Here is a 16,812-nt window from a genome sequence, read left to right as displayed (position 1 = left end):
CAGACTCACCCCCGGACGTGTGCGGACCAGAGCGACTGGGTGACGGTGTCTGGGGCAGACCTCCTGAAGATGGTGCAGCGGTCGGTCCAGCATGAAAAGGAAGAGCGCCGGGAGAAGGGGCGCAAGAAGGCCGCTGTGACGCCCTGCAAGAAATGTCTGCAAACGGGGCACTTTGCCGACGAGTGTACTTGGCGAGAGACGTACCCAAAGAAGGTGGTCCAGGAAGCGGACCGAAGACGTCAGAAGGGCCAAGCGAAGGAGTCCTGGTGTTTGCTCTGCGGAAACTACGGGCATGAGCATAACCGTTGTCCCTGGGATGAAGAGTGAAGCCAAGACGAGGTTGATTTCCAGTGTGAAAGCTGTGGAGATCCCCGACATCGGCTCCTGGAATGTCCATGGACTGAAGACAGGACAGACTACAAGGCCACGGTGAAGCAGCTGACGGAGTCTCGTCAGCAACTTCGGAACCGGGTGGCTGCAGAGCCCGTGTGTGCGCTCTGCGAGGCGAGAGGACATGCGCTTCCCGATTGTCCGTGGAATGAAGACCGGATGATTGCGGATGGTCGTGCCCAGAGATGGGAGGAAGAAACCAGGGAAATGGAGCAGAAGACCCTGCTTGAAGGTAGTTCGCAGGTGCCCATTTCCTCTGAGCCGGAACCAACGGGTGAAGATCCCTCAGTGAAGGAGGTGGACAAGGAACCCGTCTTGGAGAAGGTGGCAGTGGCCCTCCCTTGTTGGAAGTGTCGGCGACCAGGACATGCGGCCAGTGAGTGCCCTTGGGAAGATGCTGCGGACCTACTCTGTCCCAAGAAAGTGACCCCAGTAAGGCAGAATCCTTTCCCGCATAAGGCGGAAGTGGACGACTGGGAGGTGAAGAGACCACGCTGCGAAGAAAAGCGTGAAGACCCAGTGACGGAGACGTCCGGAATCTCCCCGCGATGGGACCGTCCACGACCAGGACGTGCGGAACAGGTGTGTCCTGGGTACCTAGAGATGCCAGCGGAAGAGGAGTACGCTGAGAAAGTAAAGATGCCAGCGGAAGCAAAGGAGTACGCTGAGGAAGTAAAGATGCCAGCGGAAGCGAAGGAGTACACCGAGGAAGCAGAGGTGCCAGCGGAAGAGACTAAGTACGCTGAGGAGGAAAATAATACCCCAGTCCAGATATCGGAGGAGGACTCGGACTATGGTGAGCTGTCCGCCGACGAATCCCTCCAAGAACAGATGGAGGACGACTCTGGCATCGGAAGCGCCGACGAGAGTGACTGGCAGGATCGGGTGGAGGCGTGCTCCCAGTTGAATGCCCTCCGTGAAGAGGAGGAGGTAGTCCTGGAGCAAGAATACCTGCCGGAAGTGCCGAAATGGTCGGACGTACGGGGAGAGGATCGTGATGCCGTGGGAGGACCCGTTCCAGAGGAAGACATGGGACCTTTGGAGATGCCCCACGAGGAGATGCGACAGATGGTGGTTGTTGCCCGAGAGGAAACGGATGCCCCGGAGGATTCCGCTGTTGGGTGGTGGTCGGTACCACACCCTGAAGACAGGGACGATGCCACAGACGACATGGAGGTCAAGAGTGGGTGACTGTTGTCCCCGTGGAGGAAGATTCCCCTTGGTGGCCAACATCGAGCGACCGTGAGGAGATGCCACTCCCCCAGAGGATCCACCGATGGAGGTCGGGAGGAACAAAGAGGAGGAATCCGGAACCGGTGGAGGAAGGATGTGGGGTCACAGCCTGTCCGGGCTGGGCCCTCGAATACAACCTCGCCGGAGGGACCTCGGAATTCCCTGACCCGCGGACGATGGACGTCGTGGAGACCTTTGTAGGGACTACAAAGGAAAAAGGGGGGGGAAATGTGGAGATGTGTCCTGTTTTACAAGACACATTCCACCTGCGGGAGGGCGTCTCTGACAGCGCTGGGACAGCTTGTCTGTCCCTAGCGCCTGTCAGTGGGCAGGAGCGGCGGGTGTCCGGTGCAGGGATTACCCTTTTCCCTGCACCGGACCGGAGGCTGCGGAGGAGTTCAAATGTTGGCGCCCTCCAGGAGCCAAACGCGGCTCCCGGAGCGGCGGCCAATCAGAGAGGGGTGCGGCGAGCCAATCGGCGCTCGCCGCGTCATAGGCCCCGCCCCCGGCGTCTGACGTCAGACGCCGGGCGGGAGCCGAAGAGAAGAGGCACGCGGAAGAGCGCGAAGAAAGCGGCCGGGACCTGGAGAAAGGAGTCGGCGCGCCGGAGCGCAGAAGAGAGTCCGGCGCGGAGGAGAAGACGGACGTTTTAAGAAGAGCTCCGGTGGCCGCTGAAGAGGCCGGAAGACGTCGGGCTCCTGCAAGAAGATGTCCAGCGGTGGCTGGACGCGGAGGAGCGGAGGCGACGCCGCTGGCCAGGACGGGTCAGCGGCAGAAGAGGGCGCCGGAGACCCCCGGATCAGGTGAGGCCTCAGTGAGGCAACTTTCATCCCCCTCCCTTTTCCTCCCTAGACCATCAGGGACGGGCATTAGGCCCAGGGCACAATTCAGGCACTAGGCCTGGGCGCAGATAGGAGATTGGGGCCACCATTTGATTAGGTGGTTTGGGCATTAGGCTCAAGCCACCTCAACAGCGCAGAAGGCGGGCATTAGGCCCGAGGGCACATAGCGGGCATTAGGCCTGAGGGGCATATCAGGCAATAGGCCTGTGGGGCATTAGAGGGCATTAGGCCCTAGTGTATTTTGGCCAATTAGGTGGATATAAGCCAAGGTGACGCTGGGTACTAGGCCCAGGTCACCCAACGAGTGACGAGTTAGGCGGGCGCTAGGCCCGTGGGTGAAATCAGGCCTCCGGCCTGTGTGCAGTTAGGGGGCGCTAGCCCCAGTGAATAAGTGCTCCGAGGTGAATGAAGGTGGCACTGGGCACTAGGCCCAGGCCACCCTGAGGTGTTGGGTAGGCAGGTCCGCTTTACCTGAGCCCCTGAGAAGAGAGTACTGGAGGTGGGGTGAGCTGTGCGGCCCCCACTACCGGGTGTTCTGAGTCGGGTACCTAAAGGGACAGCACCGTGGTAGTTGCTTGCACTGTGTATCGTGATGTATGTTATTACCGTGCGGGGTAAAGTGTGAGCTTGTTAAGTGTGTTTAGTTTTGTTGCACCACACCCACAGAGCTAGTTTGAGGGCTCTGCCGTTGTAGTTAGTATAGGTGTGTGACACTAGGCTAGAGTTAGGCCCTGCACGGCTGTTTGCTTGTTTGTTTGCCTCCTTACAGGGACCTGTAAGAGAAGAAGACGTTCGCAGTGCGGAACTGACGGTGAGTAGCATCTGTGTGCGTTTGTCCCTTGTCTGTCCCCGAGCGCCGGAATAGGGATTGCTCACGGACGTGAGAATCCCCTTCATCACACTACGCGCGAGAGTGCGAGTGTGTGAAATCTGGGTGGCTGAGGCTTTGTGCCAGTGATGACCTTTCACCCAACCGGTGAAGGTCGCCGTCACCCCTGGGGTATCCCCTTTTCTGGTGGAAGAAGGGTTGATACCCCCCTTAAGGTAAACTATTTTCTCCTCAGCTCGGTCGTCGGTCAGCTCCGAGAGGGAATCGCCGTGTCCGGATCCGACTGAAGATTGCCAGGTCCGTTGAAGGTTCCGGTACCTGAAGGTGAGAGAGAGCGGCGCCTGGTGAGTACCGAAACTACACCTGCACGGCAGCAGGCACCACCACACGCACCGCCGCACCTCTTACATTAACATTATTTTGATAAGATCATAGTACGGGTGGGTATGAGAATGTGGGGGGCACGCCACACTCAGGAGCAATGGGGATGTCCCTGCTGAGCCTGGTCCTGGTTCTCTCCCCCACAGTTCCCTGTTCTTCCTTTTTGAGTCAGGGCTGTCCAAGAGTCTCCAGCTAATCTCACTGAAAAGTTCAGGCAGCCAATGGTCTATTTACTAAGCCTTCGATGGAGATAAAGTACCAGCCAATCAGCTCCTAACTGTCATGTCACAGGCTGTGTTTGAAAAATGACAGGAGCTGGTTGGTTGGGACTTTAACTCCAACCTTTAACTCCAAGCACTTTATCTCTCTCCAAGGCTTAGTAAATAGACCAAGACTATAACGTTCCTGTCTACATGTGTCTCTGCAATTAATTCCTCTTCCTCAGTGATGCCATTTTCTTGATGCTGTACCCTGATTATTATCAGTCCAATCTGCACAACTATAAAGGCCAGTACTCACTGGCAGATGTGGGGAGAGATGTGTGCTGAGCGTGCGGGGGGAGACGGGGGGGGGGGGGGGGGGCGCTCATTTCATCCAGCGGGTGAAGTGAGCGACCTGCTAGATTGGCCTGCATGCAGGCCAATCTAGCACCAGCCATAGCGATGCGCGGGGCTGCGCATCGCTATCGCTGTGAGGGGTACACACGGAAAGATCACTGCTTAAAATCTAAACAGTCTAGTCAGATTGCTTAGATTTTAAGCAGCGATCACTCCGTGAGTACCCCCCTTTACTGGCATGTGTAACAATGGAATAACCACACCGGTGAAATACTCTGTGGCAGGGACGTGCGGTGAGATAAATGGCTGGGGAGGCATTGGCTAGTATCAGAGCCAGATTTACACACACATATGAAGCTGATGGTTCTGGTGGGCATTATACACAGGTGCAGCAGGTTGAGTATCCCATATCTGGAATGACGAGACCAGGAGCATTCCTGATATGTAATTTTTCCGGATAACAGAATACCTGTTATTTGGATGGGTCCTGGGGGTTCGGAGCGTCGGCAGGGGAGTGCTGGGGGTCTGCAGTGTGTGCAGCGCATCAGTGGAGGGTTTCCCAGGGTCCACTGCGGGTTTGACACGTCAGGGATGGGGGGCCGCATTAGATGTGCTAAATTTATCAGTTTATCAGTTTCTCTGACATGCGGGGAACACCCAGCTCAGGGCTAGACCAATCCGCATGTCAGGCTTTCGCACCCGCCAAGTAGCTCCTTACCTGTGCAGCCTAGCTGCGCTGGTAGGTGGCTACCCGCCGCGTTCTGGGTCGCTGCGGCTGCGTGTGACGTCGTGCAGCTGCCACGCCCGCCCCCGCAATGGTCCGGACACATTTGTATTGTCCGGACCGTGCCCCACCAACGGCGTTCTAATGCCATTGGCACACCCCCTCCCGCCCCGCCACCACCTCTGCCAGTCAATCGCATCTTAGTGGGCGCACGCTGCGTGAGCGCACTCCAGCAAGGGCTTCAGGCTGCGATCGCTATTGTACCAACGATCCAGTCTGAATTAAATTGCACAGGAGTTTGTTTAGCTAATTGAATAGCTCCGGGCACTCATTCCCAAAGCTTACCAAACTCGCGTTCAATTGAATTGCCCCTTAGTGAACTGCCCCTATAGTGACTGGCGCTATGTTTCTCTGTGTACACGATCACAGCTGATGGCAGATACACGCTCTGAAAACGACCATAACACGCTTGCATTTTTGCTGTCACTCCCTTATACCTACCCCAAACAATCCCTTCCTGTCAATCACTCTATGATGAAAATCTCAATGCGTGCGCGATCGTAAATGCACATTGACACATCGATCGCAGCACATTCGCAATCTGCCGATAAATGCTCAATTACGTAAACCTCGACCATTGCTTACAAACATGAATTAGGCCCGCAGTTTGCACACTTACGCAGTCAGGTTATTGGGGGTCATTCCGAGTTGATCGCTGCGCTGCGAACAACGGCAGCTAGCGATCAGGCTAAAAATCAGCATTTCTGCACATGCGTATGCACCACAATGCGCTCGGGGTACAAAGGCATTTGTTGTATTGAACAGGTTCGAGCGAAGTTTTCAAACGCACTGACTGTCGCAAGAAGATTGACAGGAAGGTGGTGTTTCTGGGTGTCAACCGACCGTTTTCAGGGAGTGTTTGCAAAAACGCAGGCGTGTCTGAAATAACGCAGGCGTGGCTGGGCGGGTGTATGATGTCAAATCCGGACAGGAATAGACTGAAGTGATCGCAAGCGCTGAGTAGGTTCAGAGCTACTCTGAAACTGCACAAACTGTTTTTGCAGAGCTCGGCTGCACATGCGTTCGCACTTCTGCTAAGCTAAAATACACTCCCCAGTGGGCGGCGGCATAGCGTTTGCACGGCTGCTAAAAACTGCTAGCGAGCGATCAACTCGGAATGACCCCCATTGTCACTTTTTTCCTAAAATAGTTTATTTGTTTATTCATTGCATTTTGTTGGTTGCAAGGTCACATTAATGGAAAAAATAAGAATTTACTCACCGGTAATTCTATTTCTCGTAGTCCGTAGTGGATGCTGGGGACTCCGTAAGGACCATGGGGAATAGACGGCTCCGCAGGAGACTGGGCACATCTAAAGAAAGATTTAGGACTATCTGGTGTGCACTGGCTCCTCCCCCTATGACCCTCCTCCAAGCCTCAGTTAGGAAACTGTGCCCGGACGAGCGTACACAATAAGGAAGGATTTTGAATCCCGGGTAAGACTCATACCAGCCACACCAATCACACCATATAACACGTGATAGGAACCCCGGTTAACAGTATGATAACAAAATGGAGCCTCTGAAAAGATGGCTCACAACAAAACCCGATTTTTGTAACAATAACTATGTACAGGTATCGCAGACAATCCGCACTTGAGATGGGCGCCCAGCATCCACTACGGACTACGAGAAATAGAATTACCGGTGAGTAAATTCTTATTTTCTCTGACGTCCTAGTGGATGCTGGGGACTCCGTAAGGACCATGGGGATTATACCAAAGCTCCCAAACGGGCGGGAGAGTGCGGATGACTCTGCAGCACCGAATGAGAGAATTCCAGGTCCTCCTCAGCCAGGGTATCAAATTTGTAGAATTTTGCAAACGTGTTTGCCCCCGATCAAGTAGCTGCTCGGCAAAGTTGTAAAGCCGAGACCCCTCGGGCAGCCGCCCAAGATGAGCCCATCTTCCATGTGGAATGGGCTTTTACAGATTTAGGCTGCGGTAAGCCCACCGCAGAATGCGCCAGCTGAATAGTGCTACAAATCCAGCGCGCAATAGACTGCTTAGAAGCAGGAGCACCCAGCTTGGTGGGTGCATACAGGATAAACAGCGAGTCAGTCTTCCTGACTCCAGCCGTCCTGGAAATATAAATTTTAAGGGCCCTGACTACGTCCAGCAACTTGGAATCCTCCAAGTCCCCAGTAGCCGCAGCACCACAATAGGTTGGTTCAAGTGAAAAGCTGAGACCACCTTTGGGAGAAACTGAGGACGAGTCCTCAATTCTGCCCTATCCATATGGAAAATCAGATAAGGGCTTTTACAAGACAAAGCCGCCAATTCTGAAACCCTCCTGGCCGACGCCAGGGCCAACAGCATGACCACTTTCCACGTGAGATATTTTAAATCCACAGTCTTAAGTGGTTCGAACCAATGTGATTTCAGGAATGCCAAAACCACATTGAGATCCCAAGGTGCCACTGGGGGCACAAAAGGAGGCTGAATATGCAGTACTCCTTTGACAAAAGTCTGAACTTCAGGCAGTGAAGCCAGTTCTTTTTGGAAGAAAATCGACAGAGCCGAAATCTGGACCTTTATGGACCCCAATTTGAGGCCCAACGTCACCCCTGCTTGCAGGAAGTGCAGGAATCGACCCAATTGAAATTCCTCCGTCGGGGCCTTCATGGCCTCACACCAAGCAACATATTTTCGCCAAATGCGGTGATAATGTCTTGCGGTGACATCCTTCCTGGCTTTGATCAGGGTAGGGATGACTTCCTCCAGAATACCCTTTTCCTTCAGGATCCGGTGTTCAACCGCCATGCCGTCAAACGCAGCCGCGGTAAGTCTTGGAACAGACAGGGTCCCTGCTGCAGCAGGTCTTGTCTGAGCGGCAGAGGCCAAGGGTCCTCTGTAAGCATCTCTTGAAGTTCCGGGTACCAAGCTCTTCTTGGCCAATCCGGAACCACGAGTATGGTTTTCACTCCTCGCCTTCTTATTATTCTCAGTACCTTGGGTATGAGAGGTAGAGGAGGAAACACATAAACCGACTGATACACCCATGGTGTCACTAGAGCGTCCACCGCTATCGCCTGAGGGTCTCTTGACCGGGCGCAATATCTTGTCAACTTCTTGTTGAGGCGGGACGCCATCATGTCTACCTGTGGTTTTTCCCACCGGTTGACCAGCATTTGGAAGACTTCTGGATGAAGTCCCCATTCTCCCGGGTGGAGGTCGTGCCTGCTGAGGAAGTCTGCTTCCCAGTTGTCCACTCCCGGAATGAACACTGCCGTCAGTGCTAACACATGATTCTCTGCCCATCTGAGAATCCTTGTGGCTTCTGCCATCGCCATCCTGCTTCTCGTGCCGCCCTGTCTGTTTACATGGGCGACCGCCGTGATGTTGTCTGACTGGATCAGTACCGGCTGGTTTTGAAGCAGGGGTCTTGCCTGGCTTAGGGCATTGTAAATGGCCCTTAGCTCCAGGATATTTATGTGAAGAGAAATCTCCTGATCTGACCACAGTCCTTGGAAATTTCTTCCCTTTGTGACTGCCCCTCAGCCCCGAAGGCTGGCATCCGTGGTCACCAGGACCCAGTCCTGTATTCCGAATCTGCGGCCCTCTAGTAGATGAGCCCTCTGCAGCCACCACAGCAGCGACACCCTGGTTCTGGCCGATAGGGTTATCCGCTGTTGCATCTGGAGATGGGACCCGGACCATTTGTCCAACAGGTCCCACTGGAACGTCCTTGCGTGGAACCTTCCGAATGGAATTGCTTCGTACGAAGCTACCATTTTTCCCAGGACTCGTGTGCATTGTACCGACACTTTTCCTGGTTTTAGGATGTCTCTGACCAGAGATGACAATTCCTCGGCTTTTTCCAGTGGAAGAAACACTTTTTTCTGGTCTGTGTCCAGAATCATTCCCAGGAACAGAAGACGTGTCGTCGGGACCAGCTGTGACTTTGGAATGTTTAGAATCCAGCCGTGCTGTTGTAGCACTTCCTGAGAAAGTGCCAACCCCACTATCAACTGTTCTTTGGACCTCGCCTTTATCAGGAGATCGTCCAAGTACGGGATAATTAAAACTCCCTTCTTGCGAAGGAGTATCATCATTTCGGCCATTACCTTGGTAAAGACCCTCGGTGCCGTGGATAACCCAAACGGCAGCGTCTGGAACTGATAGTGACAGTCCTGTACCACAAATCTGAGGTACTCCTGGTGCGGAGGGTAAATGGGGACATGCAGGTACGCATCCTTGATGTCCAGGGATACCATGTAATCCCCCTCCTCCAGGCTCGCAATAACCGCCCTGAGCGATTCCATCTTGAACTTGAACCTTTTGATATAAGTGTTCAAGGCTTTTAAATTTAAGATGGGTCTCACCGAACCGTCCGGTTTCGGTACCACAAACATTGTGGAGTAGTAACCCTTTCCTTGCTGAAGGAGGGGTACCTTGACAATCACTTTCTGTGAATACAGTTTTTGAATAGCCACCAACACTGCCTCCCTGGCAGAGGGAGTTGCCGGCAAGGCAGATTTTAGGAAACGGCGGGGGGAGACGTCTCGAATTCCAGCCTGTACCCCTGAGATACCACTTGAAGGACCCAGGGATCCACCTGTGAGAGAGCCCACTGTGTGCTGAAAAACCTGAGACGTGTCCCCACCGTTCCCGATTCCGCCTGAACAGCCCCAGCGTCATGCTGTGGACTTACTGGACGCAGGGGAGGACTTCTGCTCCTGGGAACTAGCTGTGTGCTGCAGCTTTTTCCCCCTTCCTCTGCCCCTCGGCAGAAAGGATGAGCCTCTAGCCCGCTTATTTTTCTGGGGCCGAAAGGACTGTACCTGATAATACGGTGCTTTCTTTTGCTGTGGGGTAGCCTGTGGCAAAAAAGTCGATTTCCCAGCAGTAGCTGTGGAAACGAGGTCTGAAAGACCTTCCCCAAAAAGTTCCACCCCTTTATAGGGTAAAACTTCCATGTGCCGCTTGGAGTCGGCATCACCTGACCATTGCCTAGTCCATAACCCCCGTCTGGCGGCAATGGACATAGCGCTTATTTTTGATGCCAGCCGGCAAATATCCCTCTGTGCATCACGCATGTATAAGACCGCGTCTTTTATATGGTCAATCGTTAGCAAAATATTGTCCCTATCCATGGTATCAATGTTTTCCGACAGGGAGTCTGACCACGCAGCAGCAGCACTGCACATCCAAGCTGATGCAATAGCGGGTCTCAATATAATGCCAGTGTGTGTGTATATAGCTTTTAGGGTACTTTCCTGCTTTCTATCAGCAGGTTCTTTTAGGGCGGCCGTATCCGGAGACGGTAGTGCCACCTTCTTTGATAAGCGTGTCAGCGCTTTATCTACCCTAGGGGGTGTTTCCCAGCGTGACCTATCCTCTGGCGGGAAAGGGTACGCAGCCATTAACCGTTTTTGAAATGATCAATTTCTTATCTGGGGAAGTCCACGCTTCCTCATACACCTCATTTAATTCGTCAGATGCAGGAAAAACTACTGGTAGTTTTTTCTCACCAAACATAATACCCTTTTTTGTGGTACCTGGGGTATCATCAGAAATGTGTAATACATTTTTCATAGCCTCAATCATATAACGGGTGGATCTATTGGAGGGTACACTCGTCTCATCATCGTCGACACTGGAGTCGGTATCCGTGTCGACATCTGTATCTGTCATCTGAGGTAGCGGGCGTTTTATAGCCCCTGATGACATTTGAGACGCTTGGACAGGCACAAGCTGAGTAGCCGGCTGTCCTATGTCGTCAAACCTTTTATGTAAGGAGTTGACACTGTCACGTAATTCCTTCCATAAGTCCATCCACACTGGTGTCGACCCCGCAGGGGGTGACATCACATTCACAGGCATTTGCTCCGCCTCCACATCATTATCCTCATCATACATGTCGACACAGCAGTACCGACACACAGCAGACACACAGGGAATGCTCTTACAGAGGACAGGACCCCACAAAGCCCTTTGGGGAGACAGAGGGAGAGTATGCCAGCACACACCAGGGCGCTATATAACACAGGGATATCACTATACAGAGTGTTTTCCCCTATAGCTGCCTATAATATATATATATACTGCGCCTAAATTGTGCCCCCCCTCTCTTTTTTACCCTTTCTGTAGTGCAGGACTGCAGGGGAGAGCCAGGGAGCTTCCTCCAGCGAAGCTGTGAGGGAATAATGGCGCCAGTGTGCTGAGGGAGTTGGCTCCGCCCCTTTTTCGGCTGGCTTTCTCCCGCTATTTTATCGTTTCTGGCAGGGGTTAATATACACCTATATAGCCTCTGGGGCTATATATGGTGTTAGTTTTGCCAGCCAAGGTGTTACTATTGCTGCTCAGGGCGCCCCCCCCCAGCGCCCTGCACCCATCAGTGACCGCAGTGTGTGGTGTGCATGAGGAGCAATGGCGCACAACTGCAGTGCTGTGCGCTACCTTGGAGAAGACAGAAGTCTTCAGCCGCCGATTTTCCGGACCACCTTCTTGTTTCTGGCTCTGTAAGGGGGACGGCGGCGCGGCTCCGGGAACGGACGACGAGGTCGGGTCCTGTGTTCGATCCCTCTGGAGCTAATGGTGTCCAGTAGCCTAAGAAGCCCAAGCTACCACCACTTAGGTAGGTTCGCTTCTTCTCCCCTTAGTCCCTCGTTGCAGTGAGCCTGTTGCCAGCAGGTCTCACTGAAAATAAAAAACCTAAACTATACTTTCTTCTAGGAGCTCAGGAGAGCCCCTAGTGTGCATCCAGCTCAGCCGGGCACAGAAATCTAACTGAGGCTTGGAGGAGGGTCATAGGGGGAGGAGCCAGTGCACACCAGATAGTCCTAAATCTTTCTTTAGATGTGCCCAGTCTCCTGCGGAGCCGTCTATTCCCCATGGTCCTTACGGAGTCTCCAGCATCCACTAGGACGTCAGAGAAAGGTGTGATACGAGGGTGGTATTCATGTGACCGACGGTCGGGAGACCGACGGTCACATGACCTCCTCCAGCCTCCCGACCCCCACTATCCCGATGGTCGGCATGCCGACCAACAGGGACTATTTCCACTCATGGGTGTCCACGACACCCATAGAGTGGGAATAGAACCCGTGGCGACCGTAGGTCGCCACCGAGCCCGCAGCGTGGCGAGCGCAGCGAGCCCGCAAGGGGCTTGCTGCACTCGCCTCTCCCCGCCGGGATCCCGGCGTCGGTAAGCTGACCGGCGGTCAGGAGACCGCCGGTCAGCCATACTACACCCTGATACGATTAGCTTGCCTTCAGGCTTCACCTTACAAAACTCTGCTATTTCTGTAAGGGTGAGGTGACATTTATATCCACTGTAGAATGTCATTGTGAATTTCTTCTCACAATTCCTTAAATATATTGCTATCGGTATGCAGTCATAAAATCGACATTCAGAATGTAGGCACCAGAATGCTGACATGGTCTGAATGCTGTCTTTGTAAATGTCAACAAACAATTTCAGGATTAGAGTTAGGCTAGGCTGCGGTTAGTCTCAGAGTTAGGCTAGGCTGCGGTTAGGGTAAAGAGGCCTACACACTGGGCGATGTTGGCGATATTATCGATCATTGATATGATCGATGGTCGACACCCCCCCCAACGATTTAAAGCCTACACACTGGACGATGTCGATGGCCAATTTGGACGATATGAGAATACAGACATCTATATTGTCCAAATTGGCTGGCATGTTTAAACGATGATCGTTCAATGATGAACAATTGTGGGCACGCGCATCATTCATCGTTGAAGCATCCACACTGAAAGATATGAACGATATCGTTCATATCTTTCAAATATATCGACCAGTGTGTTGGGCCCTTTTGAGTTAGGCAAGGCTGTGGTAATGGTTAGGCTGCGGTTAGGGTTATGCTAGGCTGCGGTTAGGGTCAGAGTTAGGCTAGGCTGTGGTTAGGGTTAGGTTGCGGTTAGGGTTATGCTAGGCTGCGGTTAGGGTCAGAGTTAGGCTAGGCTGTGGTTAGGGTTAGGTTACAGTTAGGGTTATGCTAGCCTGCGGTTAGGGTTAGAGTTAGGCTAGGCTGTGGTTAGGGTTAGGCTGCGGTTAGGTTTAGGCTGCTGTTAGGGTTAGAGTTAGGGTAGGATGTGGTTAGGGTTAGGCTGCAGTTAGGGTTAGGCTAGGCTGCTGTTAGGGTTAGAGTTAGGCTAGGCTGTGGTTAGGGTTAGGCTGCGGTTAGGTTTAGGCTGCTGTTAGGGTTAGAGTTAGGCTAGGCTGTGGTTAGGGTTAGGCTGTGGTTAGGATTAGGCTGCTGTTAGGGTTAGAGTTAGGCTAGGCTGTGGTTAGGGTTAGGCTGCAGTTAGGGTTAGGCTGCTGTTAGGGTTAGAGTTAGGCTAGGCTGTGGTTAGGGTTAGGCTGCGGTTAGAGTTAGGCTAGGCTGTGGTTAGGGTTAGGCTGCTGTTAGGGTTAGAGTTAGGGTAGGCTGCGGTTAGAGTTAGGCTGCAGTTAGGGTTAGCATTAGGCTGCAGTTAGGATTAGGCTGCAGTTAGGGCTAGGATGCAGTTAGGGTTAGGCTAGGCTGCTGTTAGGGTTAGAGTTAGGCTAGGCTGCGGTTAGGATTAGGCTGCTGTTAGGGTTAGAGTTAGGCTAGACTGCGGTTAGGATTAGGCTGCTGTTAGGGTTAGAGTTAGGCTATACAGGGGAAGGGGTCCTGGGGTGCACACCGGTAATGAGAGGTGCGACCCTGCGGAGACCTTTCAGTAGAACTGCATACAAAGAAAAAGGTTGCAGGTGCACAATTCAAACATTACCAATTTATTATTAATAATAATTGCAATAAAATTTTGCATTTTAAGCGAGGTTCTTCGCATAGTTATGGCCATAAGTAACGGCTTGCCCACCGCGTCCAGGTGACCTCATTAGTCGGGCAAGTCCCTAACATTTTGGGGGGTACAAATCTAGGGTGTGGGACCCCCCAAAATGAAGCAGCTGAGTGACTCCAGAGTTAGGCTAGGCTGCGGTTAGGGTCAGGCTGCGTTAGGGTTAGATGAAAAGTACACAGCAAATTGTCTATGGCGTTAATAGCGCTGCGCTGCATGTGATCAGTGGCGGGATGCATGCATCCTGTCCTAGAACTCAAAGGGGTAAATTGACTAAGATGGGAGTTCTATTTAAGGTGGGATGTTGCCCATAGCAACCAGTCATATTCTACTTCTCCTTTATCTAGCACCTTCTGGAATATAATACCTGTAATCTGATGTGCAACATCCCATTTTAAATAGAACTCCCATTTTAGTAAATCCACCCCAAACTCAGAATAAAACTGACCGCACCCTTGATTTGCCCAAACTACACCCTGGTCTTCCCAAGCCATGCCTTCACATGGCAAGGCCGCACTCCTAAGCGTTGAAGTCTACCAAATTTTGGACCCCCTAAAATCAGGTCTGCAGGTACAGATAACAGTTATCAGGACCTAATCAGCTTTCTTTCTGATTATTGACCTTATTTATCAATGAAGGATAAATTTCACTGTTAGTGATAAATTGCACCAGCCAATCAGCTCCCAACTGCCATGTCACTGTCTGAGTTTGAAAAGTGACAATTGAGAGCTGATTGGCTGGTGCAATTTATCACTAACAGTGACATTTATCACTCATTGATAAATAAGGGCATAAATACTAAGAAAAACTGAGAAACTACAGTTGAATTATTTGACTAGCTACCATTTAATACAGGTGCAATATAAATAAAAGAACTGAATGCCAGTTAATGAATGTTTTCCATTCTGGTTTATAACTTTTCTGAATGATTTGGTACCAGATGTTATTAACCACTTAACGGACAATCCCCCCCCCCCCCAAAAAAAAAAAAACGCTCAGAAATTGTCAGGGGTTTTTTATGAGTGAATTAGGTGAAGAACATGAATTTAACCTTATCAAAAGTGATTTTTAGTAAAAAAAAAAAAAAAAAAAGTAAGTTTCTCTCTCTCTCTCTCTCACATCGGAACATCGGTCGGGAAGATCGGTAACATTGGAACATCGGTAACATTGTGACCATTGCAACGTTACTTTTAACACCCCAGGCAGCTGCCAGGTACACAGGAGGGGAGGGGGGGGGGGGGGGGGGGGGTCGACCATGCCAGGCAAGTGGTTAATTGCAGTCATTAATCACCCACATATGTTACAGTACTATCAGTATAATGATTTGGGTGCAAAATAAAGTAAAATTATTATCAAATCCTAATTCTGATAAGATTCTGTCATGAATAGTTTGAACAATAGCTAATAATAACTAGCTAAAGTTAAACATTACATTGGAGGGAGATAAAGTACCAACCAATCAGCTTCCAACTTTCATGTTATAGGCTTTATATGAAAAATGATAGTTAGGAGCTGATTGGTTGGTAGTTTATTTCTTTCCAAACTTTGATAAATCTCTAAATGTTATTATGACATTAAATGTTATTAAAAATGATAATGTGAAAATCCTTACAGCATTACAAAGGTGTTAAACACACTGTAGGGCCCTCAGATCACATTATGCCATACAGAAACCCCAGTTCATATATACCACAGTGTCCTCCATATTGGTGATGTCACTACTGTATGTGTGGTGACCCCGGCTGCCCTGTTGTTAATCCGGCACTGTCTGTGTTAGAGGAACATATATGAACCTGACGCTATGGAATATTCAACTCAGAAATGATACGCCTCTGGAATATAGGGGGATATGTATCAAAGCTAGGAGAGTGATAAAATGGAGAGATATAAAGTACCATTCAGTCAGCTCCTAACTTCCATTTTACAGGCTGTGTTTGAAAAATGACAGGCGCTGCTGATTGGTTGGTGCTTCATCTCCGTCCACTTTAGCTCTCTCCAAGGCTTAGTAAATAGACCCCATATATACTAAGCCTTGGAGAGTGATAAAGTCAACGGAGATAAATGGGTAAATGTAAGAAGCAGTGATAAAAGTGGAGAAGTGAGCCAGTGGAGAAGTTGCCCATGGCAACCAATCAGCTGCTCTGTATAATTTTATAGTATGCAAATTATAAATGCTACTTCAATGCTGATTGGTTGCCAACTAATCAACTCCTGTTATTTTTCAAACCCAGCCTGTAACATGGCAGTTAGGAGCTGATTGGCTGGTACTTTATCTCCATCAACTTTATCTCTCTTCAAGCCTTAGTACATACACCCCATTATCTCTCTCCAAGCTTTGATACATATGCCCCATAGTCTGGTGCATAAACTGTACAGTTGGGTTATCACCAACAAATATCACATTCAAGCACCTCACCCCCTATCACCCACCTACCTGCACCACCTCCTGATTGATATTCTTGGGGTCCCTCTGAACCAGGTCGATCTCTTTGGTGATGGTCGCAGTGTGGGACTTGCTGTCCTTAGCCGGCTCTGGTTGCTGGATTTGGGCCATATTCTGCGAGTCGGTCTGTCTCACCCACCTCCTGCTCAGTCAGTGTCCTGTAGCTTCTGCCCCTATCTTAAACTGACATGAGAGCTGGTAATACACAGAGGGTCCGCCCTCTCCCACCTTAACTCATCCTTGCCCTTGTGTCACTTGGGGACCTTTCAAATCTGTTTATTTCCCAGATATAACTGAGAGCTGATTATTTCTGCAGGACTGAATGTGATTTTGAGTCTATGATTTATAGGCGTCCTTTGTAGATCACTGTCTCAAAAGTGAAAATAGAGAGGCAGACAGGTCTTTCCCGGCTCTGTCCACCTGTTGCTGTTCTTTAAATAAATTCACTTACTGTATATCGTCATTAACACAAATTTTATTTTTATATGCAGTGTGCGCCTGTATTTTCATTTTCTCCAGCAGAGACTTCAGACTTTGCTGTGAGCAAACTGGGAATGTG

At 51.0% G+C, this 16,812-nt stretch overlaps 1 protein-coding gene across 1 annotated transcript in view; it reads right to left on the bottom strand.

Moving 5' to 3' along the window:
• Nucleotides 1-16,556, bottom strand: part of LOC134948368 (caveolin-3-like) — a 30,877-nt gene extending 14,321 nt beyond the window's left edge. The window contains exon 1 of the mRNA XM_063936302.1: nucleotides 16,245-16,556. Coding sequence (XP_063792372.1) covers nucleotides 16,245-16,364 — 120 coding nt within the window. The 5' untranslated portion in view covers nucleotides 16,365-16,556. The remainder of the gene's footprint in view (nucleotides 1-16,244) is intronic.
• Between the last annotated feature and the right edge of the window lie 256 nt (nucleotides 16,557-16,812).

The sequence above is a fragment of the Pseudophryne corroboree genome, chromosome 8 (genome assembly GCF_028390025.1).
Source record: "Pseudophryne corroboree isolate aPseCor3 chromosome 8, aPseCor3.hap2, whole genome shotgun sequence".
Classification (NCBI taxonomy): Eukaryota; Metazoa; Chordata; class Amphibia; order Anura; family Myobatrachidae; genus Pseudophryne; species Pseudophryne corroboree.
This window is presented reverse-complemented; position numbering and strand designations above follow the sequence as displayed.